At 36.5% G+C, this 24631-nt stretch overlaps 7 protein-coding genes across 7 annotated transcripts; 3 read left to right on the top strand and 4 right to left on the bottom strand.

Annotated features, from left to right (window-relative positions):
- Positions 1 to 255: 255 nt before the first annotated feature.
- Positions 256 to 3336, bottom strand: LOC108856429 (1-deoxy-D-xylulose 5-phosphate reductoisomerase, chloroplastic). Its single transcript, XM_018630222.1, has 11 exons — positions 3110 to 3336; positions 2670 to 2878; positions 2435 to 2521; positions 2008 to 2196; positions 1774 to 1923; positions 1607 to 1674; positions 1357 to 1468; positions 1165 to 1269; positions 956 to 1077; positions 716 to 862; positions 256 to 627 (listed from the first exon to the last, which is right to left on the bottom strand). The coding sequence occupies exons 1-11, from the start codon at positions 3198 to 3200 to the stop codon at positions 459 to 461; spliced, it is 1449 nt and encodes a 482-aa protein (XP_018485724.1). The 5' UTR covers positions 3201 to 3336; the 3' UTR covers positions 256 to 458.
- Positions 3337 to 3840: 504 nt separating this feature from the next.
- On the top strand, positions 3841 to 7534 carry LOC108863106 (peroxisomal membrane protein PEX14). Its single transcript, XM_018637419.2, has 12 exons — positions 3841 to 4097; positions 4326 to 4564; positions 4657 to 4696; positions 4784 to 4974; positions 5253 to 5442; positions 5535 to 5624; positions 5783 to 5865; positions 6325 to 6370; positions 6464 to 6534; positions 6651 to 6695; positions 6791 to 6859; positions 6961 to 7534. Exons 1-12 carry the CDS (start codon positions 4040 to 4042, stop codon positions 7375 to 7377), a joined length of 1539 nt encoding a protein of 512 aa, XP_018492921.1. The 5' UTR covers positions 3841 to 4039; the 3' UTR covers positions 7378 to 7534.
- On the bottom strand, positions 7511 to 8783 carry LOC108863107 (CASP-like protein 4A2). The gene is made up of 3 exons (XM_018637420.2): positions 8121 to 8783; positions 7900 to 8035; positions 7511 to 7822 (listed from the first exon to the last, which is right to left on the bottom strand). The coding sequence occupies exons 1-3, from the start codon at positions 8669 to 8671 to the stop codon at positions 7628 to 7630; spliced, it is 882 nt and encodes a 293-aa protein (XP_018492922.2). The 5' UTR covers positions 8672 to 8783; the 3' UTR covers positions 7511 to 7627.
- Positions 8784 to 9446: 663 nt separating this feature from the next.
- Positions 9447 to 10904, bottom strand: LOC108859131 (uncharacterized). Its single transcript, XM_018632986.2, has 4 exons — positions 10624 to 10904; positions 10229 to 10474; positions 10068 to 10149; positions 9447 to 9983 (listed from the first exon to the last, which is right to left on the bottom strand). Exons 1-4 carry the CDS (start codon positions 10833 to 10835, stop codon positions 9648 to 9650), a joined length of 876 nt encoding a protein of 291 aa, XP_018488488.2. The 5' UTR covers positions 10836 to 10904; the 3' UTR covers positions 9447 to 9647.
- A 503-nt stretch (positions 10905 to 11407) lies between these two features.
- LOC108860721 (bidirectional sugar transporter SWEET5) lies at positions 11408 to 12904 on the bottom strand. Its single transcript, XM_057011101.1, has 6 exons — positions 12862 to 12904; positions 12709 to 12745; positions 12365 to 12581; positions 12056 to 12217; positions 11653 to 11772; positions 11408 to 11551 (listed from the first exon to the last, which is right to left on the bottom strand). The coding sequence occupies exons 1-6, from the start codon at positions 12902 to 12904 to the stop codon at positions 11408 to 11410; spliced, it is 723 nt and encodes a 240-aa protein (XP_056867081.1).
- A 2174-nt stretch (positions 12905 to 15078) lies between these two features.
- LOC108859914 (uncharacterized) lies at positions 15079 to 15960 on the top strand. Its single transcript, XM_018633816.2, has one exon. The coding sequence runs from the start codon at positions 15211 to 15213 to the stop codon at positions 15691 to 15693; it is 483 nt and encodes a 160-aa protein (XP_018489318.2). The 5' UTR covers positions 15079 to 15210; the 3' UTR covers positions 15694 to 15960.
- A 1397-nt stretch (positions 15961 to 17357) lies between these two features.
- On the top strand, positions 17358 to 19664 carry LOC108859301 (rac-like GTP-binding protein ARAC10). The gene is given in 9 exon segments (XM_056986104.1): positions 17358 to 17983; positions 18383 to 18400; positions 18402 to 18471; positions 18572 to 18679; positions 18761 to 18826; positions 18914 to 18978; positions 19063 to 19128; positions 19223 to 19335; positions 19416 to 19664. Coding segments are annotated over 9 exon segments (669 nt in total). The 5' UTR covers positions 17358 to 17857; the 3' UTR covers positions 19453 to 19664.
- Positions 19665 to 24631: the final 4967 nt, after the last annotated feature.

Genomic DNA, 24631 nt, shown 5'->3' with positions numbered 1-24631 from the left:
AAATGGCAAACAATAATTAGTTTCACTTTCTCCATATCATATCAAACGATGCTTTAGTAAAAAATAAAAATACATAGACCAGTGTCGTTTTCGTAATATTAATGAGCTTTTGTTTGTTTGACCAATTGTATTTTATATTATTGGTTAAATTTATGTTTAGGTAAGTAATAAAATATTTTTTTATCATACAAATATTTTTTTAAAAGATTAAATATTTTTAGATTTATGTGCAGGAACCTTAGTATTACTCTCAAGAGAAAAAAATATCAGTTTTATTGGTTTATTATGGGTTTTAAAATTTCGGCTTGGCTCAGTTCGGATCACAGACAATTTAGGTACAACTTAAAATCGGTAATCCTTGCCAAAAACGGTGTCAAAATATTCCCACTCGCTGCACTAATCTTCTTTCCATCATTTCTTTATTATTCACTTCACTCCAACAACAAGTAATATAATCATCAGGCAGGAACTGGCCTCGCACCAGAAGAAAGCTGTAGATTGGCAGCGTATTCACGCGCCCACAAGTCATAGTGAACAATCTCTTCAAGCGACGGCGATGTTACCAACTCGCTTCGATGTTTATCGCATGTTAACTCCACCACCTTGAAGATATCCAAATAGCTTATCCTGTACACACAAAAACAAAAATGTTATACGTTTTCAAGAACACTCTGAGATGACCCCATTTACAAAAAAAAAAAAAGAAAAAAATTACTTTTCATCAATGAACATTTCAACAGCTTTCTCGTTAGCAGCACTGAGAACACCAGTCATAGTACCTCCAGCTCGTCCCGCAGCATAAGCAAGATCCATTGATGGGTATTTCACATTGTCTGGTTTCTTGAAAGTCAACGAACCCAGTCTGCCAAAAACCACACAATCTTAACCCACTTTTGTTTTTTTATTTTTAATATAAATAAAACGAACCACAAATATATAACTGTGGTTTGCTTACTTGCAAAGGTCAAGTCTTGGCCAAGTTACTTCGGAACAAGGAACTCTATCGGGCCATGACATGGTGTAGAGAATCGGCAAACGCATATCAGGCCATCCCAGTTGAGCAAGCACAGATGAATCCTATGGAACAAAACAATCATATATATGTTAAAAGGATTTCTTTGTTTCTGAAAAACCAGTGGATCAATCATGAATCAGAAGCAAGACCTGTGTTTCAATCATGGAGTGTATGATACTCTGAGGGTGAATAACAATCTCTATATCGTCATACTCAGCTCCAAACAAATAATGAGCTTCAATGACCTCAAGGCCCTATTTCAAGAAAATCAAGAAATTCATCTTACACCATGATCAAACCTACTTATATAAAATCAGAGTTTTCGTTTGAGAAAAAAGAACCTTGTTGAAAAGCGTAGCCGAGTCGACTGTTATTTTCTTTCCCATGTTCCAGTTAGGATGCTTCAACGCATCTGCTACTTTAACTTCCTTGAGCTTTTCAACAGGCCAATCTCTATAACCAACATCCAGTGAGCATTTCTTATTAAACCAAATAAGAACCAAGAAAACAAGTTTATACAGAGAGAGAGAGAGAGAGAGAGAGAGAGAGAGAGAGAGAGAGAAGAATAGTTTTCATATGTTGAAGACAAACCTAAAAGCTCCACCAGATGCAGTCAAGATTATCTTGCGCAAAGCGCCTTCAGGCAAACCTTGAATACACTAAAGAAACATAAACAGAATAAAACAGGAAACTTTCAACTCAATTAGCCAGAGATAGAAGAAATTGCTCAAGACCAACAAGTATAAGTCTAATAATACCTGAAATATAGCTGAATGTTCTGAATCAGCAGGAAGAATCTTAACGTTATGTTTGTTGGCAAGTGGAAGGACGAAGGGACCACCTGCGATTAATGTCTCTTTGTTTGCAAGAGCAATGTCCTTTCCCGCTTCAATTGCAGCGACCGTAGGCTGCAAGAAGAAAAAATAAAAAAAACAACAAGCTTTATCATCTTTAATTCCAGCTTCATATTCTCTCAACAGAGTTTATTATACCTTAAGTCCTGCGCAACCTACTATTCCGGTAACAACAGTTACAGCGTCAGGGTGACGAGCAACCTCAACCACTCCTTGCTCCCCAGGAATGATCTCAGGTTTATAGTCCAAACCGGCTAAAGCCTCTTTAAGCTCAGTGACCAATGACTCATTTCTAACAGCAACCAGTGCAGGTTTAAATCTCTTCACCTGCGTTGGAAAAGAGAGTCACACAACTAGTTTACAATATCTTTCTGACGAATAAAAATTGATGGCAGATTAGTCTAAACGATGGTTGAAAGAAATCTAAACAAAAGCTGATTTCTCTGTTTGACTTTGCTTGCACAACTAGTATACAGTATCTTGCTAATGACACTACCACTGATTCCAGGAGGTCTAAAAGAATGAATTGGAGAGAGTAATTACTGTAAAACTAACGCATAAATACCTGATCAGCAAGGAGAGCAACATTAGAGCCAGCAGCTAGAGCGACGACTCTAAATTTGTCAGGATTCTCAGCCACAATATCCAAGGTCTGCAATAAAACAAAACACACAAGACCTCCGTAATCAATAAGAATGATTAGTCTCTCATCCAAACTTCTACTAGTAAATCATTAAAGCATGAATGATGATATGGAGCTAGAAATCATGTGGCAAAAGAGCATACAAACAAAAGAGAACCTGGGTGCCAATAGAACCAGTAGAACCGACGATGGAGATGGGTTTAGGTCCATCCCAAGATTGACGAGGAGGCTCGGGAACAGCTCTCCCAGGCCACGCTGGAGGAGGAGGAGGTTGTTGCTGCTGCTGCTGCACTTTCACTGAACACTTGACTCCTTTTCCAACAAAACCTCTCCCTTGAGTCCTCTTCTTCCTCAAACTAAACCCACCTGTGACAACAACTCCCAAAGATGTGAACTTTAATACACTCAGGTACTGAAGTAATCACACGATTAGTGTCTCAATTCAAATCGAAGAATTTACAAAGAATCAGGTCTCATATGTCACAGTTCAAAGAAACCCAGATGTCAAAACTCAAAAGAGCATTACGAAAAAATATTGAAAGTTTGAAGCTTTTATTTTTAATCCAAGAGAGAGAGAGAGATTTGGGGAAGAGAAACCTGGAAGTTTGGGGGTTTGGTTGAACCTGGAAGTATCCAAGAAAGAAAGAGAGATGGATTCAGCTGGAGAGAGTGAGTTAAGTGTCATCATCAGTCAAAAATCTTTTCAAAAAATTCGAATATTTTCCAGAGAACCCCACTAAGTTTTTAGTAAAACTCTCGATGATGGAGGGAGAGAAAGAACAAACATAAACAGTGAGACAGAGAGAGAGATGATAAGAAAGAAGAATATAATGGATTAGTGGTGGTAGGATCGCGATTTTAATGGTTTACAACATTTTTGACATTTTTATTAAATAAAATAAAAATATATATGTCTCGTCTTTATTATGCTAAGATACATTTCTTTGTTATTAACAAAAGGAAGAATATCCTACTACACTAAGTGAGTGTTATGATGACCATTAATCGTGTTATTATATAATAGTATAGTTTTAAAAGCCTACTTTATATAAGAAAAATGACAAAAGTAACGGTTAAAGTGAGAGATACCACCTGTCGTCTTGTTTAATCAAATTTCTTAGTTCTGTCTTGATCTTTGATAGTTACAGATTCGAAGACCCTGGAAGAGTTTATGTAATTTGTTTAGTAGTCAGCCTATTATATATAGCTTTACCGAGATCCAGTATTGATCATTGTCAGGCCCACTATAATGTAAGGCCCAAATAAAGTTGTAATAAGGAAATTAAAAACCACACGACTACAAGCAGCCTTTTTATCCCATCTTTCTTCTCTTGGGGTGACCACCACACACACACACATACACACTCACCAATCATAAGAGATTTGGCGCAGAATAAAAACAAAACGGATGATGATTTCAGAAGCTTATTATTAATCCCTGCCTCGATATGGGCAAAGTCTGATTTATCATCATCATCATCATCTTCGCTTGGATACGTTGAAGGTGCGGGTGAGCTGCTGTGATTGATGGCAACTCCTTCCGACTCTCCTCCTACTCCGCCCGATGATAAATCCCCGATCTCAGGTTTCAATCACACCCTCTACTAATAGATTCTCGCCATTTGTCTCGATGCTGTAAAACCGTTATTAACTATTACGACTCACTTAGTTACTGATTCAACTATTGGTTATGAATGTTCAATCCCATTTAAAAATTTATTTTGATTGATTCTGGTGAACTAATTGCCACCTAGAAAAGATTTTTTAAGTATCTTATGTTATAACTTTGATCATGTGTGTGTTTGTTTCACAGAGGCTGTTACAAAAGAGGCGCAGCAGGCTAGCATCGCTCAGGAAACTCCTAAGCAGGAGGACTCTCTTCCCTCTGTCTTTAAAAACTCTGAACCTTTACGTGAGGATCAGATTCAGAACGCTATCAAGTTCCTTTCCCATCCTAGGGTTAGAGGATCCCCTGTTATACACAGAAGGTCCTTCCTCGAGAAGAAAGGCCTCACTAAAGAAGAGATTGACGAAGCTTTCCGCCGTGTCCCTGTAAGCTTTCTCTCTCTCTCTCTCTCTACTTCTTTGTCCAATTCCCTCTTCCTTGGTGGCTTACTTGTGTAAAACAAATCTTTAATCATTAGGATCCATCGCCAAGTTCGCAGACAACTGTTAGCACTCTAGGTAAATAAGCGAGAGAGACTTATCTTCTTTTTATGATTTAGACGTTTCACTTTTATGAATATATTTCTTTTTGTTTGATACAAACAGATGGACAGAAAGCAGTGTCTAATGTTCAGCCACAAGGGCAGGTACAAGCCATGCAGCCTTCTCCTGCTCCTGCTCCCGTTGTTATGATTCCACCACCTCCGAGTTTGCTCTCCCGACTTCGCTGGTACCATGCTGCTCTTGCTGTCGGAGTATTAGCTGCTTCTGGTGCCGGAACTGTTATTTTTGTCAAGGTACTGACTGACCTCAAACCCCCCTTTCTTATCTCCATTTCTATGCACAGTATTTAACTGTGGTTGTGTTATGAATTTACTTAGCTCATCGAATAAAGGAATAACATGGTTAGGCCATAACTGAAATGGAAGATTAGCGCTTTTGGAATTCATTCTGCATTTTTGACTTGAACAGTTTATTACTGTCTGCTAAATGTGTTTCAGTGCTCGTTTCTATTATTAATTTTCCTTGTACAAAATAAAGATCACACTGAAGTGAGAATTGTTTCCTGTTTCAGAAATCTCTCATCCCCAGAATAAAATCGTGGGTCCGCAGAGTTATGTTGGAACAAGAAACTGATCCTCTGAAGAAAGCTGATGCAAAACCTAGCTTAGCTGAAGAAGCAGTAGCTGCAGCCAAAGCTGCTTCGGCAGCTGCTTCTGATGTAGCCAGGGTTAGTCAGGAAATGATGATAACCAAGAGTGAAGGTACATGTTTCTTCTTCCTTTTTCCTTTTTTTTTTCCTGTGCTTCTTTCTTTTTTTTCAATGAAACCAAATTTGTGCGTTGTTTCTTGTCAGAGAGGAAATATTTTGAGGACTTAACGCGCCTGTTAGGCGTCCAAGTACAAGAAATGAAGGCCTTGAGCAATAATATCCGTAATCTCGAAGGTAAGTGTCCAAGCTCTATCTAAAGAGAAGACTTGTTAAACATACCTGCATCTTATTTTGAACAATTACAATCTTATTCTTTATCAGGAGCCATATAGGGTCTAATGTTTGGTTGATCGTAAGAGCCACTGCCTAATATTTCTAGTTCATACTTTCAGGGAATTCCAACAACCTCCCCAAGGTTTATTCAGCTGATCAAGAGGTTTATGGTGGTGGTTTGGTCAAAACTTCGGGAGAAAGGGTGAGTAAAGATTAGAATTTGAAACCAAAACACCTTAGAGAGTAAAGTTTTAGTCCTGTAGTCGCCAATAAGGCTATACGGTCTCTTCTATTATGGGATGTTTCTCACAACCGAATCCTATGAGGAAATAAACTCTGTTAAATCAAGGAAATAAAAAAAAAATCTGAATAAATTCAAAGACTCATGATACTTGAACTTGGTATAATACTGATAGAATAATGGTATAACTGTTCTTGTCTTTGTAATTCCGTAGGCATTTTTGTGTTTAGGTTGGACCAATTGATAGAGTAAAGGAAAATCCAAAAACAACGTCTTATTGAATATGGATGAAAGAACGAGAATCTGAAACCAAAACACCCCAAAAGGAAGAATGATCTTCCGTCAGCTAAAAATTAAGTACACTTGAACTTGATAGTATAGTCCTTTTGGTAACGTTAGGAACGTTGATATGTGATGCAGAGATCATATGCAAATGGCAGCAACATTGATTATGACACGCGCTCAGGTTACCTCTCTCTCGCTCTGCTCAGTGTGCTTTATGTTTTCTTATAATTTATTAGGTTGTTCTCTTTAACTAATGGAATAATGAATACTACAGCACGGTCTGCTTCTCCTCCTGCGCCACCAGCTGATTCTTCTATGCCCCCTCATCCGAAGTCATACATGGATGTAATGTTCTGAAATCTCTAAAATTTACTGCAGAATCATGTGTTTATAATGAATCTTTACCCTTTGAATTCCAATTAACCTTCGTAACATTTAGCTGAGGACTGATGATGTTGCAGATAATGTCTATGATTCAGAGAGGAGAGAAGCCTTCAAACATTCGGGTAAACTGAAAACCAATTTCTTTTGCACATTTTATAGACTAGTGTAACCTTACAGTTCACTGTGACAAACTTGTCGCACTTTCACTGAAATACAGGAGATTAACGACATGCCACCCAATCCGAACCAACAGCTATCAAATCCTCGCATCGCTCCTAAAAATAAGGTACAAGCTACAATGTCACTGAATGTCGATAAGTCTTTGTATTGTAGCTTGACTGTAACTTGGCTGATTTGATTACTGATGTGATCTCTTACTATTGTTAGCCATGGGAGTACGGTCAAGCGCCCCAAGACGAGAGTTCCAATGGTCCATGGTGGCAACAGAAAAACCCTAGCTCCACGGACTTTGGCTATGAGACAACAGCGTCCAGGTCCATCGGTATCCAAAATGAAACAAACACAATGGAACCAGCAGCTCTCCCAAGGCAGCGATCGTGGGTTCCTCCACAACCACCTCCAGTTGTTATGCCAGAAGCAGCTGAGGCCATTCGCCGTCCTAAGCCGCCACAAGCTAAGATAGACCAAGAAGCAGCTCCTAGGGATGACCAGTCAGGTGTGAGCGACGAGTTACAGAAGATCACTAAGTTTTCTGAATCTGGTGGTGATGGATCAGGAAACTTGTTGATCACAGAGATCCAAGAAGAAACAGAGCAGCAACAATTCAGCCAAGAAGGAAACTAAAATGATATTTGTGTTTCTTGATACAAAAATACGTTATATTGGGGTTTGCTTGTAAGAGAACATGTACTTAGGTGTTGGGATTTACCACCTACCTCGATTTAATAATAGTTATTAGAAGGAAACAAGTCAAGCCTTGATTCACAAGTAACTTCATTCATTTGATGCTTGCCTTATTTTAAAATATATTGAAAATATTAATCACAGAAAGAGTAGCTATAAGAGAGGCTATACAAAGACAAAAGGGATGTAACTAAGAGGAAGCATGGGTGAAGAGCCTGTAAGAAGAAATCAAAGCGCTGACCGCAAACGCCACAAACGCTATAAAAGAAACCGCAATAGAAGCGGTTGCCATTTGAGTAAAGTCATCTTTCCCCCAATTAGATACCCAATCATCAACTCTAGTAGCAGCGCATGAAGAAGCCGACAACAGAAGATACGCAAGAAGCTTATAGAAAGAAAAAAAACTCATCAGAATCAATACGTTTGATTACAAAATGCAAAAATTGTTAAAAGCACACTCACTTGATCCATGGAGAAGACGAAGATGTCATGAAATCCACAGTTTATCATATAAGTCTCTTTAGCGATGTAGCAAGCAGCGTCGCAAGCTTCAAACGCGGAGTATACGAATGCTATAACGTTTACAGCCAAACAATACCTGCAAGATTAGATTAAGGAAGGGGTTTCAATTATAAAACCCCTAAAAAATTGTGTAAAAGAAGAAGAAGAGGGGGTGACGTGACCTGTACTCTTTGTAACGATCATAAGAATCGCCGCTCCACCCTTGCGTTTTATCAGCCGCCATGATCGAAAACGAAATCACGCACAAAATCACTTCGCTCACTCTAAACCCTAGCGCCGCCATACTCACCAATTCATCTCGTCTTGCTCTGTTCACCGCCGTCGCCATCGTCATCCCCGATTCTCCTCCTCCACCTCCTCCGACCTTCCTCGTCTCGGTTTGTGGACCTTCCTCTCTCACCCAGCGGTTGAACACCACCATAGACGACGGAGACTTCTCGGAGGAAGAGTTCGTCGGGGCTCCTCTCGCGCTCCTCTGATTCCGCGGCGGGAACTGAGGAGGAGGCGGCGGAGGAGGAAGAGGCGGGAACTTGCCGTCGGTTACGATCGCCTTGGGGTTGTTGTCGAGTTTGAAAGGAGATCCCTCGGGGGAAACGTAACGGCTCTCCGGTGGATCTCCGGCGTCTGAGAGAGGAGAATGGAATCGGAGAGGTGAGAGTGGTGATTCGACGTAGCTCTGCGCTTCCGAGTTCGATGAGGTAGTCCGCTTCATCGTCACCCGTTCGTAGTATCTCCGGCGAAAGATTGATTTGAGGAGCTTTTTGTGTGTGTGTGTGTGTTAATGTGCAGTGAGAAAGTGGTGCGGAGAAAAAGAAACTTTAATTCTTATATATTTCTTCGTGGAGAATTAAACTTGTTTATATTGATCCGCTGTGATGCAGTATTGGTGTGCACCTGCACCTCGGATATCTTAAACCAATAGAGTTTTGACAGCGTGTCAGAACTCGATAATCTAGTGTGACGCGTGCACCCAGAAGTTACTTATGACGCAATCCATTATGCTCTGATTTTCTTTGCTCTTTTTACCATCCATGAAGATTCCATATTACTAAAGTACTATATATCACCTTACTAAATATACACATACCATATATTATTCCTCAAATTTAATTTTATGAATGTATCGTTTTCTCTTGTATTATTACAAACCAAAGACATAAGCCAATTCTCGAATAAAAAATCAACATAAAGGTTAAAGGTAATGTAAGGAAAATACATAAAGAATATACACCAAGACGAAGGCTAAGCTAAAGTAAAGCATCATTGATCTCTCTATCGATTATTTTTTGTTTTCAATCTTGTCAAATCTTTTGGAGTTTTTTGAGCTTTCCCTTTTTGAATCAAAATCAATAAATAACAATGAAAAGTAAAAAAAAATATCAAAAGCGTTGTTTTGCCTTTGGTTCTTTGTTTAAAGCACAAAGCAACCCACCCACTCCTATTTGTTTTATTCATGTCTTTACCATATGAATTTTTCAGAATCCATCTTCACAGCACTCTCTTTTTCCAATTACAATAATTTCAAATTGTGTCGAATAATCGATCACAAAGGCTGTTCTTGAACAGTTATGACTCTGTTTTAGTAGAATTTACTAACACTTGCATTACAAATATAAACTTAACTACAACATAATGCCTCTTTAATAATCATAACTGTATCTCAATTTAGTATACTAATAGAAGCGAGATTAGTCACAGTTTGGTGGGTTTGTGCATTTATATACAGCAGAAGCAGGTTGCTTATAGACAGGGATGCTGTCTGCGTCCAACAATCTTACTTCTCCTGGTCCAAAATACAACTCTGAATGCCTTCGAAGGTCGAGACCTTGAACACCAGCTTGTAACACAGATAAGTTGTCTGAATCAGGCGATACAATGACGACCGTGTCCTCTGAATACTGAGTCTCGAGAATGGACATTAGCTGCGTCACACGCACAAATACATCTGATACACTCTCGTTAGGGGTACCGTCGCTGATAGGAGGAGGTTTTGTCTTCATAGATATCGAGTCTAATGCATACACCTGCCACACAATACTTCAACCTAAGTTTTTTGTTTCTTATAGCGAGTGTCTCATGATACATGTGACAAATATTAAAAATCTTACTTCTGATATGGAATCAAGCTTCTTGCCTTCGTAAGCTCCTAAACCACGAGCATCAAGGAAGCTATATTCCGGAACTATATAGCTGCAAAAAATAAAATAACAAGTAAACAAGATTAACCATCATAATGATTAGATTACAGAGTAATATTATGTTACTATACCTGCGACTAATCCCATTAATGGAGGCGATGATTTCAGCAGCCTGATAAGCTCTCTGTGTAATGGACGGCCATAGCCAACAGTTTCTGTCACATGCCCCCATTGCCTTCAACTGTAACGCAGCCTTCACAGTCTGCTTTTTACCTTTCTCTGACAATCCGCTATCTACCGATGTTTTCTCCACGGGGTTGGTGTTGATGATCCCTAAGCTTTCGTAATCAGATTCGCCAGCTCTCACTAGGTAGTAACTTGTTTCAAGAAGAAACCAAAACACATCAAGAATCAAGAACCAAAGGCTTGGAGTCAAGTGGTAAGGTCATGAAACTAACTCTTCGCTGTTCAGTGTGAATTATATTCCCACCAATACAAGACAGTTTTTTAGCAAGAGCAGTCGTACCGATTAGAGAGACGGAGAGGCGGCATTTGAAACAGGCCGCGTGCGTGGACTGGTGCTACTGAGAGTGATGGTGCGGCGAGACATAAGGAGAGAGTCTTGATAAGGTATCTACGGGTAATATGCGGCAAGGAAAGTAAGTTCAGAGGAAGTTTGGAGGATTCCGGCGACGGAGGTGGATGTGCGATGATGGCCGCCGGTGATGATGATATCATAATTCAATCGTTGACAAGGCAATCGGGAAGCTCTGGTCCTCGTGTTTTAGAGCACACAAATGACAAAACTAACATTCGTAATTGTACATTCCGGTTTAGATGATTGGTTAGTTTCTAAAATCGAATTCATAACGAATTGTATATACCAGTGTGAGTGAATTACGTTTTTAACCTCTAGCCTAGGCCAATCATATTAGACTTGGTGAGCAAATGGACACTGTAACCTTATGTTCGTTACTCTGTTCTTAAACCTCAATCGTAAATTCGTAATGGGGATTTTTTTTTTCTTTTACAGCTTCCAAGAAAATGTTACAAAATAATCTGACAAAAAATGTAACAAATCACATAGATTCAACTTGCCAAAGTTATACTCATTTTCACTTTTCAACCAAATAAGTAAACCCCTTTCTTTCTTCTAACTCAAGTAAAGTTTGTAGCTTCGGTGGCTCTTCTTTATTTTTCTTTTTTGGCATCTCTTCTGATTCAATCTTAAACCTAAAGATGAAGCTGGTCATTATCAACTAGGTGATGACAGAAAATAATTTTAAATGTGCCACACATGCATGCAATTGTCAAGCTCGGCCAAGCTCTGATTCAGCATTCGAATAACCCTTTTCTTTATCGTCATCTTCATCGTTCCAGTTTGCTGTTTTGTAGTAAGTTGCGTATAGTATAAGTTGTACTATTCCTGATATTGATCCAAGACCATTTGGAATCTGTTTTCATGAATAAAAATCAATATGTTAGGGTCTTTTTCTTCTAAAGAAATATAATATCGATTGAATTGAACATTATCGGGGTGGAAACTGAATCTTACCAAAATATAGGGATCTAATTTCAGACAAGCATAAATGACCCAAACGACTCCGTTCATGAAGCTGGCTAATGACAGAAAGAGCGGCATGTACTTCACGCTCTTTGTCTTTATCACAAGTTTCTGTTCCCACATTAATTAAACCCATTAAATGTTAGTAGTTCACAAAGAAAGTCGTTCAAAAAAAAAAGTAGTTCACAAAGAAAGAATCACAAGACAACAAATAAAAACTCTTGTATCCGTGATTATCTTAGCTAAATTAACTTTTCATCATGCATGCTTTTAGCAATATGATGGGTTTAAACCTTTTATATCATCTCATTATATAGTATCAATTAAAGATGATTTGGATCACTAGACCAAGTTAAATAGTATGATAGAGATATGAGAAAGAAGACTGGCATACCATGACGGTTAAAGGAGCAGCATACATGATAACATTGAAAACAATGCACATGATCCCAATAAGCATAGATCTCTGTTTTGTTGTAGGCAGAAAATATAATGTGCAGAAGATCACCACCGCCATGAATATCACCTCAATCATCATAGCTATTGTGATCTTTCTCTGTATACAAATCATAACCTCATCAAATTCGTATATCAGAAAATATCTCAAATCTTTCTAGAGTTCTTCATAGTTACGGAAAAAAATATGCATCATCGTACATGCATGCATGCGTGTGTGTTCACATTTGGGGGATTAGAATCTTACGCGGATAGGCGAGGTAGCGAAGATGAAGAAGATGGTTACATAGACGAGCTCCATGAAAAGACCAGTTCCATTAATGGTAATGACGAGGAGACTATCGGGTTGTACAAAAGGAAGTCCGTAAAAAGTCCACATCATGCAGTTCAAAACCGTAGCTACGTATGGATCTGGCTTGAATTCCGACACCGATTTCATCTTCCATATCTTCACCATCGTTGGTCTGCATGTATAATCCCACACACACACACACATATATGATCACCACATGCATCAATTAAAAAAACATGTAACAACAACAGAAATATAACATTTATTTTTGTTTGTCGAGCGTATGACATTTATCTTACATTGGAGCGCAGAACAAGCCGAAAGATATCATGTTTCCTGAATATGTTACCAAAAAAAATTATAGAACTTTAGTAAAGCATGATTTTTATTGATTATATAGAGCAAGGTTTTGTTTTGTTGATTGAACATAATCAAAGAGTTTTGGGACTTACCGATGATTCCGACGATCGTCCGGGCAGTGTGGGCGTCCGTCATTTTGTTATGTGTCTCGTAGAATTCTTGTCTTGTTACAATTTTTTTTTATAAAGATCTAAATAAAATTTTAAGAAGACGAACAGAAAACTACTTAGGATTGTTCGATTATTTTTTCAACGATGAATCGATCTTCTTTATATATACTTTTTTGGTCAAAATATATAGTTTCTTTAGTATCTTGTTTTTTTGTTCGATTAAATAGCTCTGTTTTTTGTTTTGTATGGTTTCTGGGTTCAGTTTCTTTCTGTTTTTTTAGTATTTGCCAAATACTATTTGGTTTATTTTAGTGTCTGTTTTACCAACAAACTGAAAAGGTTAACGAGCCTGTGAGTCAGTACTCAGTAGAATCTGGGTAGTGTAACGCATGCGTGGCACGTGGTTAAGGTATGAACCATGAAGTTGTTGACTTCGCTCGTACCCCCACCTACCTACCCCCACCCCATGCATGAGAAACATCCGGCTCCTCAATCCTCATTCGCATTCACACCTCCTCTTTCTTTTCTCAGACATAGCTCCATATCATAAACACAGGGAATTTCTGTTAGAGCTTTTATTCCGACCCTTTTGTTTTATATTTACAAAAATTAATTGAAAGCTGAAAATATCAGCCTATTTACTACTCAAAAGTCCCATTGTTGTTTGGTTCAGTAATCTTCCTTTACTGTGAATTTGGGCCTTTAGTGCTAATGGCCCACGAAAATGGAGTTTACTCATTGAAATTTCCAAAAGAACTATAAGGGAAAAGGATAAATTTATGTAGTTCAAAAAAGAGTTTCACAAAAAAAAAAAAATGTAGTTCAAAAAAGAAAAAAATGTTAAAACGAGTCTTAAACCTTACTGGTACTAGGTTTCCTCCTTTCTGACCTTTTTCTTCACATATATATATACTATGTTCATGGTACTTTTCCACAATAGACAAAACTGACACCATGAAGAAGAGTTCACGATCTCCAAAACGGTTCATCACAGCGAGAACTTCGAGTATCAATATATTCGTGGAGTAATCTGCACTCAGGGTGACTGGGTGAGTCTGCCTTTGACATAAGCCCTAGGGATTTATTACCGGAGATAAACTACGATAAATATTGCAGCATAGGCTGTGATGGATTTGTCGGGTATGATCCAGCTGAGGATCAAGTTTTCACGTTATTGGGAGGTCAAAAGAAGCAGCAATCGAGGAGCCTTGACATCCAAGGCACCTGGAAATTTCCCCTAGCAGCAACGTTTACTAGTTTATGCATCGATGGGATTATCTACTAAACAGAAGCCAACACTTGGAATCTATTTTGAGGTTATTTGGTTGAGTTTTTTTTCCAGGATATTTAAGCTATTAGTTATAGTTAGTCAGCTTGTATAACTTTATTTTCAAACACTCGTTTGCATTGACTAAGAGTTGTACAGAGTTTTATGTTTCTCAAAATCATAAGCGCATTTGGAGTTTGATGACTGGATGGAAGGGTGAAATAGCTTACGACTAGATTGCTTGACTTGATGTCAAAAGCTCATATTTCATTTGTATTCGTATCTTTACGAACATCCATATGAATATTCGTCTTTCGTAGGACCCGTTTTTCCTTCATTATTAGCTCCAAAAGAAGGGAAAAATACTTGCATTTCAAAACATATTATTAGAAAATCCGATGACAAGAAAACATATATAAAAATTAAATGATTGATGATTATGGTGCAATGTCTTTTTCTAAGCAATAGTAGCTGAATTATTAGTTGTAAGTAGGAATGTTTTTTTTTTCATTTTAAGTCTTGAAATTTATTCATACATAATTGTGGTATTGATTACTACTTTTTATTTTTATTTTTTGACAAAACTGGTTACCTATTATTGTACATTTGTTTTTTTTTTTTGATAAAGAGCTTTATTATTGTACATTTGTTGGATATACATCCTTAATACGTTGATAAAAAAAGAATATCCTTACTATTATCAAAAGATGATATATACACCAATAAGAGTACAAATTAATAATTTAAATTATTGGCAAACATGATTCAGTCTTCTGCATCACGCACACTTTGTTAAAAAAATTGAAAGATTAGAATTTATAAAATACAAACAAATATCTGCAATAACATCATATCAAATTTTTGATGATTTCTAAAACAGTACATATAAATAAAATAAATAAATTAAAAAAATATCTGGGTTACATCGATCATTTACACATTTTTATAGACTACATGTTCGTAGAAGTATATAATAAGTTCGTTTACAGCTTAAAGCTTCAAAATCTTATTTCAGTTTCACCACTATTGACCAACAACAACATCTCTTCTCTCAGATTCGGCCAATGGAAATTGTGCAATCGGACCCAGCCCACGATCCGGAAACCCGGTTCCTTCCACGTTGCTGCTCGTGTTTCCCCAGCTTCCGATCAAGAAGCTCCACAGCCGTTGGATACTCCTCCTCCTCCTGGGGAAGAATCCGGACCGTTGATGATAATCACGGCGTTGACCGTGGAGACGAGCGGCCGTGGTGGAAACGCGCGGCTCTGAAGATCCGAGAGTGGTCTGAGATCGTAGCTGGTCCACGCTGGAAGACTTTCATTCGGCGATTCAACCGCGATCCGCGTCGCGGCCGCGGTTGGGACGCCGGCGAGAAGTTTCAGTACGATCCTTTGAGTTACTCTCTGAATTTCGACGGCGACGACGAGGAGGACGAGTACGTCGGGTTGGGCGGATTCCGAAGCTTCTCCACTCGCTACGCTTCCGTTCCGGTCTCCTCTGGAAAAGCTCCGGCGTTGACGCCGCGTAACGAGATATTGGAGAGTTAGTGGGCGCGTGTACGAAACGCGGCGGCGACGGAAAAGGCTGTCAAGTTCGTTGACTGTCGCGTTAATTGCGTTTCCTTTAATTATGTTTATAATAATTAAAAAATACTATCAAAGTTGAATTATTTATTTTTCATCATCGAATTAATTTTTTCAAGACGTTTTGGTTTTGTTTTATTTGTTTCTTTTTTGGGGGATACTGAATTTGAAACGGTTGGTGCAATGATGTAAATTAGCTGTACAGATATGTGGAAGTAATCTTTAAGTTCATCATTTGATTTAAACGATGATAAAATATTATATTTCTTTCTTTTTATAATAGATGATATTTTGTATTGATGTATAAAAAAAAAAATTTGTTAAAAAATAATTTCAGAAATATAACTTAAAAATTATTTCAACAGCTATAGAAATGACCGGTAAATCTAATTGATTACATATAAATCAAATATAATGTAAATATATCAAAACATTATTTATTTTGAAAAAATTAAACATTTTCTATAACATATATCATGAAACAGAGAGAATACTTAGTTGTTTGGCATGGTTTCTGCATTTTAATATTCAACGTTGGCTTTTTAATGGTGAGGGTTTAGTTTATCCATATGGGAGACTTTTTTTTTGGTAATCATGGGAGACTAACAACCTGTTAATAATGAACAATGATATTGCTAATGTCTATCTCTCACTAGCACCTTACACATTTGATAATTGCTGTATGTATGTATGACCGTGTCCATCTCTTAATCCCTTATATTGGATGTACGTCACAATATTACACAAAAGGCCGTGGTTCGATTCCACAAATTACTGGACCACAAGACAAACATTCTCACAAAACTGGAAGAAGATCTGTCAGGAACACCAAACAATCAAATCATGAGCATGTATTGTAAGCCTGAGGTTTGTATCTTCTTTATTAAATAGACAAGTTCATCATAAAAATCAAATACGGCCCATGTTGATTCATCGGCCCGCTGCACTTGTTAACTTCAAATCAAAGTGTGCGACTTTAACCACTGTTGTGACGTTGTGACAGACACCATTGTTTATTTTCGGATCCATATGATATCTAGAGTTGCATGATTAAGTAGATGTATTTCAATATGAAAGGTATATGTATATTACATTCTATAGTTGAATGACATTAGTTTCAATTCACAGTATTCTTTTCGCTAAGCATGTTTAGTTGATTTATTCTATGTTTTGTCAAGTTATTGAATATTAGCCAGCTAGATTTTATTTATTGAACGATCTTAGTTTGGAAGTGTTGTTGGGTGGGAATAACTTGTAAAATACTAAAACCAATACACCTTTAAACTAAAGATCAAAAGCCCCGTGGTCCTCTCCCTGTGAACACCTCTCCAGCTAACCTACTTTTGCGTTTCATAGTTATGGTGGTTCCGTCGATGTAGTCGTAGGTATTACTCCAAGTCTCCAATAATTAATTTATCTTATAAAAATATAGTATTATACTTATATAACTTTGTTAATCATTTGTCTACGCTTTTGGTAGATATCCTCACACAAGTCTGGCTCCAACTTCCACCTATAAATCATTATCTAAACACATAAAGTAATAGGCACTTTTACTTCCTAAACCAGAACTTGTACAATCTGTATCCATTAACAAACAAAACGGAATTATTTGGTAAGAGTTGTTCGATTTTAATACAGAAAAGTTGCTATGATCCTTTGTGAATCTTGGAATTTTTATTGTTGGTAGTTGCCAACGAAACTCTTGTTGGCCGATATTACATTATTGAGTAAATTTGGACGATATAATAAATGAACATTTTGATATAAAATTTTATACTTCTAACAGTATTTGTAATTCCAGCTTTCACTAGAAACGGTATATATACTTATGCTTGTAATTAAGTAGGAATGTAGGATTACAACATTTCATTGTAGAAAATTAAATACAGATGTTTATTTAACGAATTACAAGATTTTTTATATTCGAAAAAAACTGGCATAATTTTTTTGGAAATATATTGAAAACAGCAAGCAGAAAAGAAACAAAAAAGCAGGGGATTCCTTGTATGTTCTGTTTTGGGGTTTGCTTTATATTTTAACTCATCTTCCTTGTTAAAGTAATCCCACTTATTAGTTTATCTCTTTATTTCCTTATTCTTCTCGGTCTTCTTGGGTTTGGCTGTGTATGTGTGTTGAGATTAAGTCGATGGCTTCAAGTGCTTCAAAGTTCATAAAATGTGTGACCGTTGGTGATGGCGCCGTTGGCAAAACCTGTATGCTCATCTGCTACACCAGCAACAAATTCCCTACTGTGAGTTAGTTCATTCATTTCTCTTTGTCTCTGTCTGAATTATTTTGATCAAGAATCTCATCTGGTTTTTTTTTATCAGATGTAGTTCAAATTTTCACTTTTTATCTGTCAAATTTTGTCTTAAAGTTTCTTGGAATCTATATTTCAGAGTTAGCTCCTTTTCTAGATATTTTGGATGAGTAAACGATCAAATTTTTGGATTTTTTCTTTTTTTTTCAAATCCACTTGTCTTTTCCAAGGTTTTATCAAGTATGTGTGGCCCATCTAGGTTGGGTTTTTACAGCTTAGTTCAGCTTTATAGTCTATCTCTGGATTCTTCTTCATGATTTACCATACTGTACGCTCAAATAAGTTACTATCTCGTTGTGGTTTGATCTATGGGTGAATTTGTTGTAACAGGACTACATACCAACAGTTTTTTGACAACTTTAGTGCAAACGTTGTAGTTGAAGGCACCACTGTGAACCTAGGGCTATGGGACACTGCTGGTATGAATACTATTATCCATATTTCATGTTTGATTGATGACTTTGTTAAGAACTTTAGCCCTTTTGAATTTACCTTTGTTCCCTGGTGTTTTGTTTGCAGGGCAAGAAGACTATAATAGATTAAGGCCTTTGAGTTACAGAGGAGCAGATGTTTTCGTCCTGTCTTTCTCTTTGATCAGCCGAGCTAGCTACGAGAATATTTTTAAAAGGTTTGATTTGCATTCTGAAAATAATGTCAGGATTTGAGTAATTTCTAATGCTAATATGACTCTTTCTTGTTGTCTGAGTCAGTGGATCCCTGAACTCCAACACTTTGCCCCAGGAGTTCCATTAGTCCTTGTTGGTACCAAATTAGGTAAAGATAACTCCTATTCATTTCATATATATATATATATATATATATATATATAACGTAGTCATGATTCTTACAACATCCATGTAGATCTTCGTGAAGATAAGCATTATTTGGCTGACCATCCTGGACTATCCCCTGTAACTACTGCACAGGTTTGATCATCTCAGTACTCCCCATATACTAAGACTCTGTAAAGTTCCTTTTGTATAGATAAACACATTCCAATAATGTCACAGGGAGAGGAATTGCGTAAGCTAATTGGCGCAACATATTACATTGAATGTAGCTCAAAAACTCAACAGGTATCTACTAGTATAACACCTTTACATTGAATCACATTCGTAGTAGACAACTCTTCTCTTCTGATTGACAATCTGAAAGTTTACATTATTGCAGAATGTGATAGCAGTTTTTGATTCAGCGATCAAGGAAGTGATCAAACCGGTGGTTAAACAAAAGGAAAAGACCAATAAAAAGAAGAAGCAAAAGTCTAGTCATGGGTGTTTATCGTGAGTGTATATATAAACCTCAACAAACTCTGCCTCTGGATTATACTCTGACTTTACCTCGTTTTTTTTTTTGGGGACAGAAATGTTCTGTGTGGGAGGATAGTGACTCGGCATTGATGATGACCTAAACTCTATCTGATGATGGCAAAAGTCCAGTCTTGAGTTTGTGTTAAAAATGAGTTACATACATATATGTAGATGGAATCATGTAAGAGAGATGATTAGCCTATAATCATTCAATAGTTTACATTGTAATAGAGGGATAGAGAGAGCTTTACTATTACTGACTCAATTATGTTTTAAATGTTTTAATCCAGTATATTAGCCTTTTTGTTTTCAACACAGAATTAAAAAGGTGGAGCAATTGTTCAACACTAAGTAAAATAGTCTATAACAAAAGGTGTTGCTGACTATATATTGTTAACTACATCGTGAAAGTTTATATGATGTGATTTTACTGGTTAGTAGTAATCATTGGGATAAATAATTTATCATATTGCATATAAATTAACTCGAGTAACATTTGTTTATATCAACTTTACATAGAAATTCGTTGAGTATTGATAATGGTAGTGGTAGTGGTAGTGGTGGAGTTTCTGTGATAATAGTGGTTCAATGTTGGAGGGGTTTTGATTAGCGATCAAATACAAACGCAAACGAAGAAGTTGAGATGAGAGTCTAGTCTAGTACTAGACAAGAAACGGCTTGAAAACCAGTAGTGTGGATCAGTCCCAATAAGCAGTCAGTGATCAAAACGAAGAGTTTCATCTAAAAATCATGGACCATAATTCCAATGGGCCGGAGAAACAGTCTTGTCAAACATGGACTTTAACCGGCTCAAAGTTATGCACTTTTTTCCTTTTTCTTTGTTTGTTCTTTTTTAAAAAGGACCTTTTGCGTTAGACACGGTAAAAAAAAAGATTGAAAGCTAAACACTATGCCACACTTACACATCACGTCACGAACTATAGAAACTAGTGTGCATCATTACTTATTTATTTTCGACTTGTTGAGATCGGCGTTCCATCTTTTTATTGGGTATGGGGAACAGAGAAAGACAGGAGCAGACTGGTTCTTAGATCTAAACCAACCATGAGCCAACCTTTCTTTTTTTTTTTTCTTGTTTTCTCATAAAATCTGACGTTCCTTACTATATAACAAAACTAAATCGCTCGTATAAAAGTACATTATAACTAATACTATCAACGCGTTTTGGAATAGCAACACTTTTTAAACACCTTACATCCAAGTGCAAATCAGACCCTGCAGATTGTATATTTTGACTGTTATGTTACAAAACTTGTGTTATCATATCATACCAAGTAAACCCGTCATCGAGTTAGCTAAGATTGATTTGGATGAGATTGTAATTTTATAAAATTTTGTGGGGGAATAAAAGTAGAGAAGGCACATGAGAGTTTTTTGTATTGCGTAATTTTACAAAGGTACGCCAAAAAAAAGCTTGCTCTCCCACCCCCCATGTGCACCCTCTCCTCAGTCCCCACTTTTTCCCTTTCTCGATTAAATTAGTTAGTTGATTTCTATTTCATCCTTTTCTGTCGGCTTTTAATTTCTTATAACACTTTTGTTTGTCTTTTTATTCTTGTATCACACTTTTTAGGCCTTGTTTCACACTCGCGATAATAATAACTCGATAATACTCCCCATGTAGGACTAGAACAATTTAGAGATTTTTTAACTTTTTTTTAGCAAAAGAAATCTCAAAACGGATTAAACAATATAACTTATTTTTAAACTAGAATTGTTATCAAATAATACTACATAAAATTTACTACAACATTGCATCGATATCAACTTCGACAACAACTTGCGAGTTTCCAATTTCAATGATTACAGTATAGAAATCTCGCTCCTACGAAATACTAAATGGCTCAAATACATGATTCGCTACTCAGTGCTTCAATTAGTAGTCTTGTTTAATGTTTCAAGCCAGATTCTTAATCACGTGCAAATAGTCGTCAAAAAAAAAAAAAATCACGTGCAAACAATCTTAGCTGGTTATCTAGCCTTCAATTAATTACCGAGTTTTCATGTCGGTCCTCAAAATTAATTTTATATATATATGACTGTCTGACGTAATTGAATAATGTATTCATATCTCATTTCAAATGTTCAAATCCTGTGTGTTTTAAAGGCTCGCATGAATAACGTGTGAAGACCTTTAAGATTTCCGATCATATAAGTATTTTCTAAAGAAAACAACATTGCAATTTGTCGGCGAGATATGTATATACAAGGTGAGAGTCAAAACAGCCGTGCTAGTTATTACCATAAATTCATTTGAAAACGATGCATCACTGGTTTTGACAAAAACATTGATCTAGAACTTGAACAAACAACAGTAACTGTAATGTTAGAAAATCAAAAACAAAACAAAAAACATAGCTCCTCTTAATATTAACCTTGTTTATCTTGATAAAGTCGTAGTCAGGAAGCTTGTTGGCCAAATTAAAAATTGAGTCCCATCAGCCAGTGGAATATATCTTGTCCAACTAAATCGACTGCAAATATTGTTTTTGCGTTAAAGTATATCTTTTTATAATTGTTTTATGTAAAGATCACGGGATTACAAATGAAAAAGGTAGACGTGACATATATCTTTTATGTGTGTTGCTCGTTATCTCTAGTTTTATGCTTTATGTATACAATTTGGACAATACTGCTAAGGATTCTCAGATATAAAATCAAACCATGTGGATGACTTTCAAGTGATGCCTATTTACCATGTTGATAATAAATTAGTAATCACAAGGAATTGATTCGATCTTCTATAATTTTAATCAGAAACTATCTGGGCATATTCAAAACCAACTAGAAAAATCTAGCTAGTGATCAAAACAAATATAACTCTGATGGTAACCAGTTTGGCGTAAAACTATTTTTTTTACTGCATGCATTTTTTCAACATGAACGGAAAGAATGATAGTAGTATAATCACTATTCTAAAAAGAAAAAAAAGTATAACCACTATTCTGGAGAGGAAAAATTCCCAAGATTATACTGTATTTGATTATCTTGTTTTGCTTTTTATTTTATAACCAGCCCCCGTCAATCTAGAAAACTATTTATAGAAGAGAATGATGGTTCGGCAAAAGTCAATAAGAAGAATTATGAAAACCTTTTAGCTACAAATTGACAAACAAACCTCTGTAGAAATGGGGTTAAAAGATCATAATTAGTAAAGAAAAAGACACATTTTAATGAAGAAAGAAAGAGGAAAAAAAGGAGGGAAAGATTCGTCTCGTCGCTTCCTTTAGTTCACATCCCTTTCATCTTAAATAAATGTATTAATCAATCAAATTTATAACAGGAATGAATTGGTTGTTAACTAACTATTAGTAATAGCGATCTATCTTCTAGAATTAAATTTTTATAAGAATAATCTTTAGGGAAATTTTGGAAAAGAGAACTAAAATACTAGTACTTTGTCCCTTTAGAATAATTTTAGTAATGTTTGTCCTCTTAAAATAAACTTTTAATAAAACCCAATTTAGTCCTCCGATTGATTTAAGCCTTGAATTAATAATAATATTTTCTTAAATAAGTAGTAATCCTATACTAATTAAATCGATATAGTAGTAAAATATTAAAAAACTAAAAGTAAAAAGTAAATAAAGGTAAAAAAAAAAAAAAAAAAACAGATTAGTCTTTCTCTCGACAACTGCATGCTCGAGAAGAGGCGATTCCTTTCTACACCATCTTCTCCGGCGCGTCTTGATTCGCCGACAAATTCTATGCCGGCGATCCATCTTTTCATACTCTTTCCTCCTTCCTCCATCCTCCTTCCTCCTTCCTCCTTCCTCCTTCCTCCTTGGTATTTTTCTTTTTCTCCTCCTTGTTTTCTCCGAAATTGTTTTGCCATTTAACTCACCTTGTTTTCTCCGACAGCGTATATAGGAGTTGGCGTGAGGAGGACGAAGCCTCTACTGACCATTAAGAACAACAAGGTCTTTGATTTTAATCTCCGTCCTTCTTTTCCCCAAAATTGAAGGTTAGGATTTTTGAGATCTCCTTTTCGATTTTTTTTTTGTTGATGCATGTATTGGTTACATACTGATGTGCATGTATTGTTGTTAATTACAATAAAGTCGATCAATTTGGGGTTTTTTTGTGATCCTTTTGTATACAATTTAACATGTTCAATCGACTAAAGCTTGTTAATGTTAGGTTTTTGGTTGTAGTTGATGTGTCAATTGATAGCGAGTAGAAGCTCTAAGTGAATCAAGTTTATTGTTTGAAATTCATATATTTTGATATATTAAGTGAACAATTATGCATGATATTGGCTAAGAGGGTAGGATGAGATGGCCTTATATTTTCCTTATGTACCGGGAAGAGTTTGAATTGTTTAAAAACCATTCAATTCATGTAGATGGTTGTCATTCTAGTTTGCGGTTGTGTTCATGGTGAGATTGAGTTATATTTATTTGGAATCCGTTTTTATGTAGTTTGAATTGTATGATGGAGTAGTGAAATTGATTTTGTTACCATGTTTTGTTTGTTGTTCATTCCTCGATTTTCCTAGAGACATCACTAACATTTGAATTTTTGGCTTTTATGATTTATAGGAATGCTGTACCAATTTCCAAAATGCATACTTCAACAAGGAGCTGAGCCCCAGATAGATAAGATTAACAACATGTGTAGATGTGGAATTCTTGACGACATCAAGAGTGCTCTCAGAAATGAGTATGATGAAGTTTTGAAAGACTCTGTCTTCGGTCCGATTCTGGCAATCATAGAGAACCAGCTCATTTTCTCAGGGAGGATTATCTACAGCTTCATTTGCAAGCAGCTTCACTTTTTTATCCGATTTCACAAGCTTGTAGTCGAAATTATGTTTTATTGCACATATCTCCATTGTCGCCTTCAAAGCTGTTTTGTTAGTAAAATGTTGACCCTTTTTCACAACATCTACCAGAGAAAAACGGATATACTTTCCACTGATCATATCTTTGTCATGCTCGTTATCATCATCACTTTCATCAACCTTGTCATCTTCTTCTTCATGCGTGGTTTGACCATCAATAGCAGCATCTGAAAGTTCATACGACATAGCCTCTTTCTCTCTGTTAGGCGACTCAGCAGCTTCTTCATTCATGTTAGATCCGACCTTAGATCGAATACACACACATAACCGCTTTGAAGCTTGGTTCTTCACACATGTAAGAAATTTTTTCAGTTGCTGATCACTGGTGATGAAAATCGTGGTGAGTCGTTTCCACTCACCAAATCAGAAGGTAAGTAACTCAGCTCGATATTGACCATGTTTAAA

The sequence above is a fragment of the Raphanus sativus genome, chromosome 5 (assembly GCF_000801105.2).
Source record: "Raphanus sativus cultivar WK10039 chromosome 5, ASM80110v3, whole genome shotgun sequence".
NCBI classification, from domain to species: domain Eukaryota; kingdom Viridiplantae; phylum Streptophyta; class Magnoliopsida; order Brassicales; family Brassicaceae; genus Raphanus; species Raphanus sativus.
This window is presented reverse-complemented; position numbering and strand designations above follow the sequence as displayed.

What these genes read in the sequence shown, in the direction of transcription:
- LOC108863107 (XM_018637420.2), bottom strand. Translation starts at nt 8,671, where the DNA reads ATGAAGCGGACTACCTCATCGAACTCGGAAGCGCAGAGCTACGTCGAA. An exon ending in GATCGTTACAAAGAGTACAG is followed by an intron (nt 8,036 to 8,120) that starts GTCACGTCACCC and finishes CTAATCTTGCAG; the next exon opens with GTATTGTTTGGCTGTAAACG. An exon ending in TCGTCTTCTCCATGGATCAA is followed by an intron (nt 7,823 to 7,899) that starts GTGAGTGTGCTT and finishes TCTTTCTATAAG; the next exon opens with CTTCTTGCGTATCTTCTGTT.
- LOC108859131 (XM_018632986.2), bottom strand. Translation starts at nt 10,835, where the DNA reads ATGATATCATCATCACCGGCGGCCATCATCGCACATCCACCTCCGTCG. An exon ending in ATTAATGGGATTAGTCGCAG is followed by an intron (nt 10,150 to 10,228) that starts GTATAGTAACAT and finishes TATTTTTTGCAG; the next exon opens with CTATATAGTTCCGGAATATA. An exon ending in AGCTTGATTCCATATCAGAA is followed by an intron (nt 9,984 to 10,067) that starts GTAAGATTTTTA and finishes ATTGTGTGGCAG; the next exon opens with GTGTATGCATTAGACTCGAT.
- LOC108863106 (XM_018637419.2), top strand. Translation starts at nt 4,040, where the DNA reads ATGGCAACTCCTTCCGACTCTCCTCCTACTCCGCCCGATGATAAATCC. An exon ending in GAACTGTTATTTTTGTCAAG is followed by an intron (nt 4,975 to 5,252) that starts GTACTGACTGAC and finishes TTCCTGTTTCAG; the next exon opens with AAATCTCTCATCCCCAGAAT. An exon ending in GATGATAACCAAGAGTGAAG is followed by an intron (nt 5,443 to 5,534) that starts GTACATGTTTCT and finishes GTTTCTTGTCAG; the next exon opens with AGAGGAAATATTTTGAGGAC.
- LOC108860721 (XM_057011101.1), bottom strand. Translation starts at nt 12,904, where the DNA reads ATGACGGACGCCCACACTGCCCGGACGATCGTCGGAATCATCG. An exon ending in GGCTTGTTCTGCGCTCCAAT is followed by an intron (nt 12,582 to 12,708) that starts GTAAGATAAATG and finishes TTATACATGCAG; the next exon opens with ACCAACGATGGTGAAGATAT. An exon ending in AATTAGATCCCTATATTTTG is followed by an intron (nt 11,552 to 11,652) that starts GTAAGATTCAGT and finishes TCATGAAAACAG; the next exon opens with ATTCCAAATGGTCTTGGATC.
- LOC108859914 (XM_018633816.2), top strand. Translation starts at nt 15,211, where the DNA reads ATGGAAATTGTGCAATCGGACCCAGCCCACGATCCGGAAACCCGGTTC.
- LOC108856429 (XM_018630222.1), bottom strand. Translation starts at nt 3,200, where the DNA reads ATGATGACACTTAACTCACTCTCTCCAGCTGAATCCATCTCTCTTTCT. An exon ending in CCAAGACTTGACCTTTGCAA is followed by an intron (nt 863 to 955) that starts GTAAGCAAACCA and finishes GGTTTTTGGCAG; the next exon opens with ACTGGGTTCGTTGACTTTCA. An exon ending in GAAATGTTCATTGATGAAAA is followed by an intron (nt 628 to 715) that starts GTAATTTTTTTC and finishes TTGTGTGTACAG; the next exon opens with GATAAGCTATTTGGATATCT.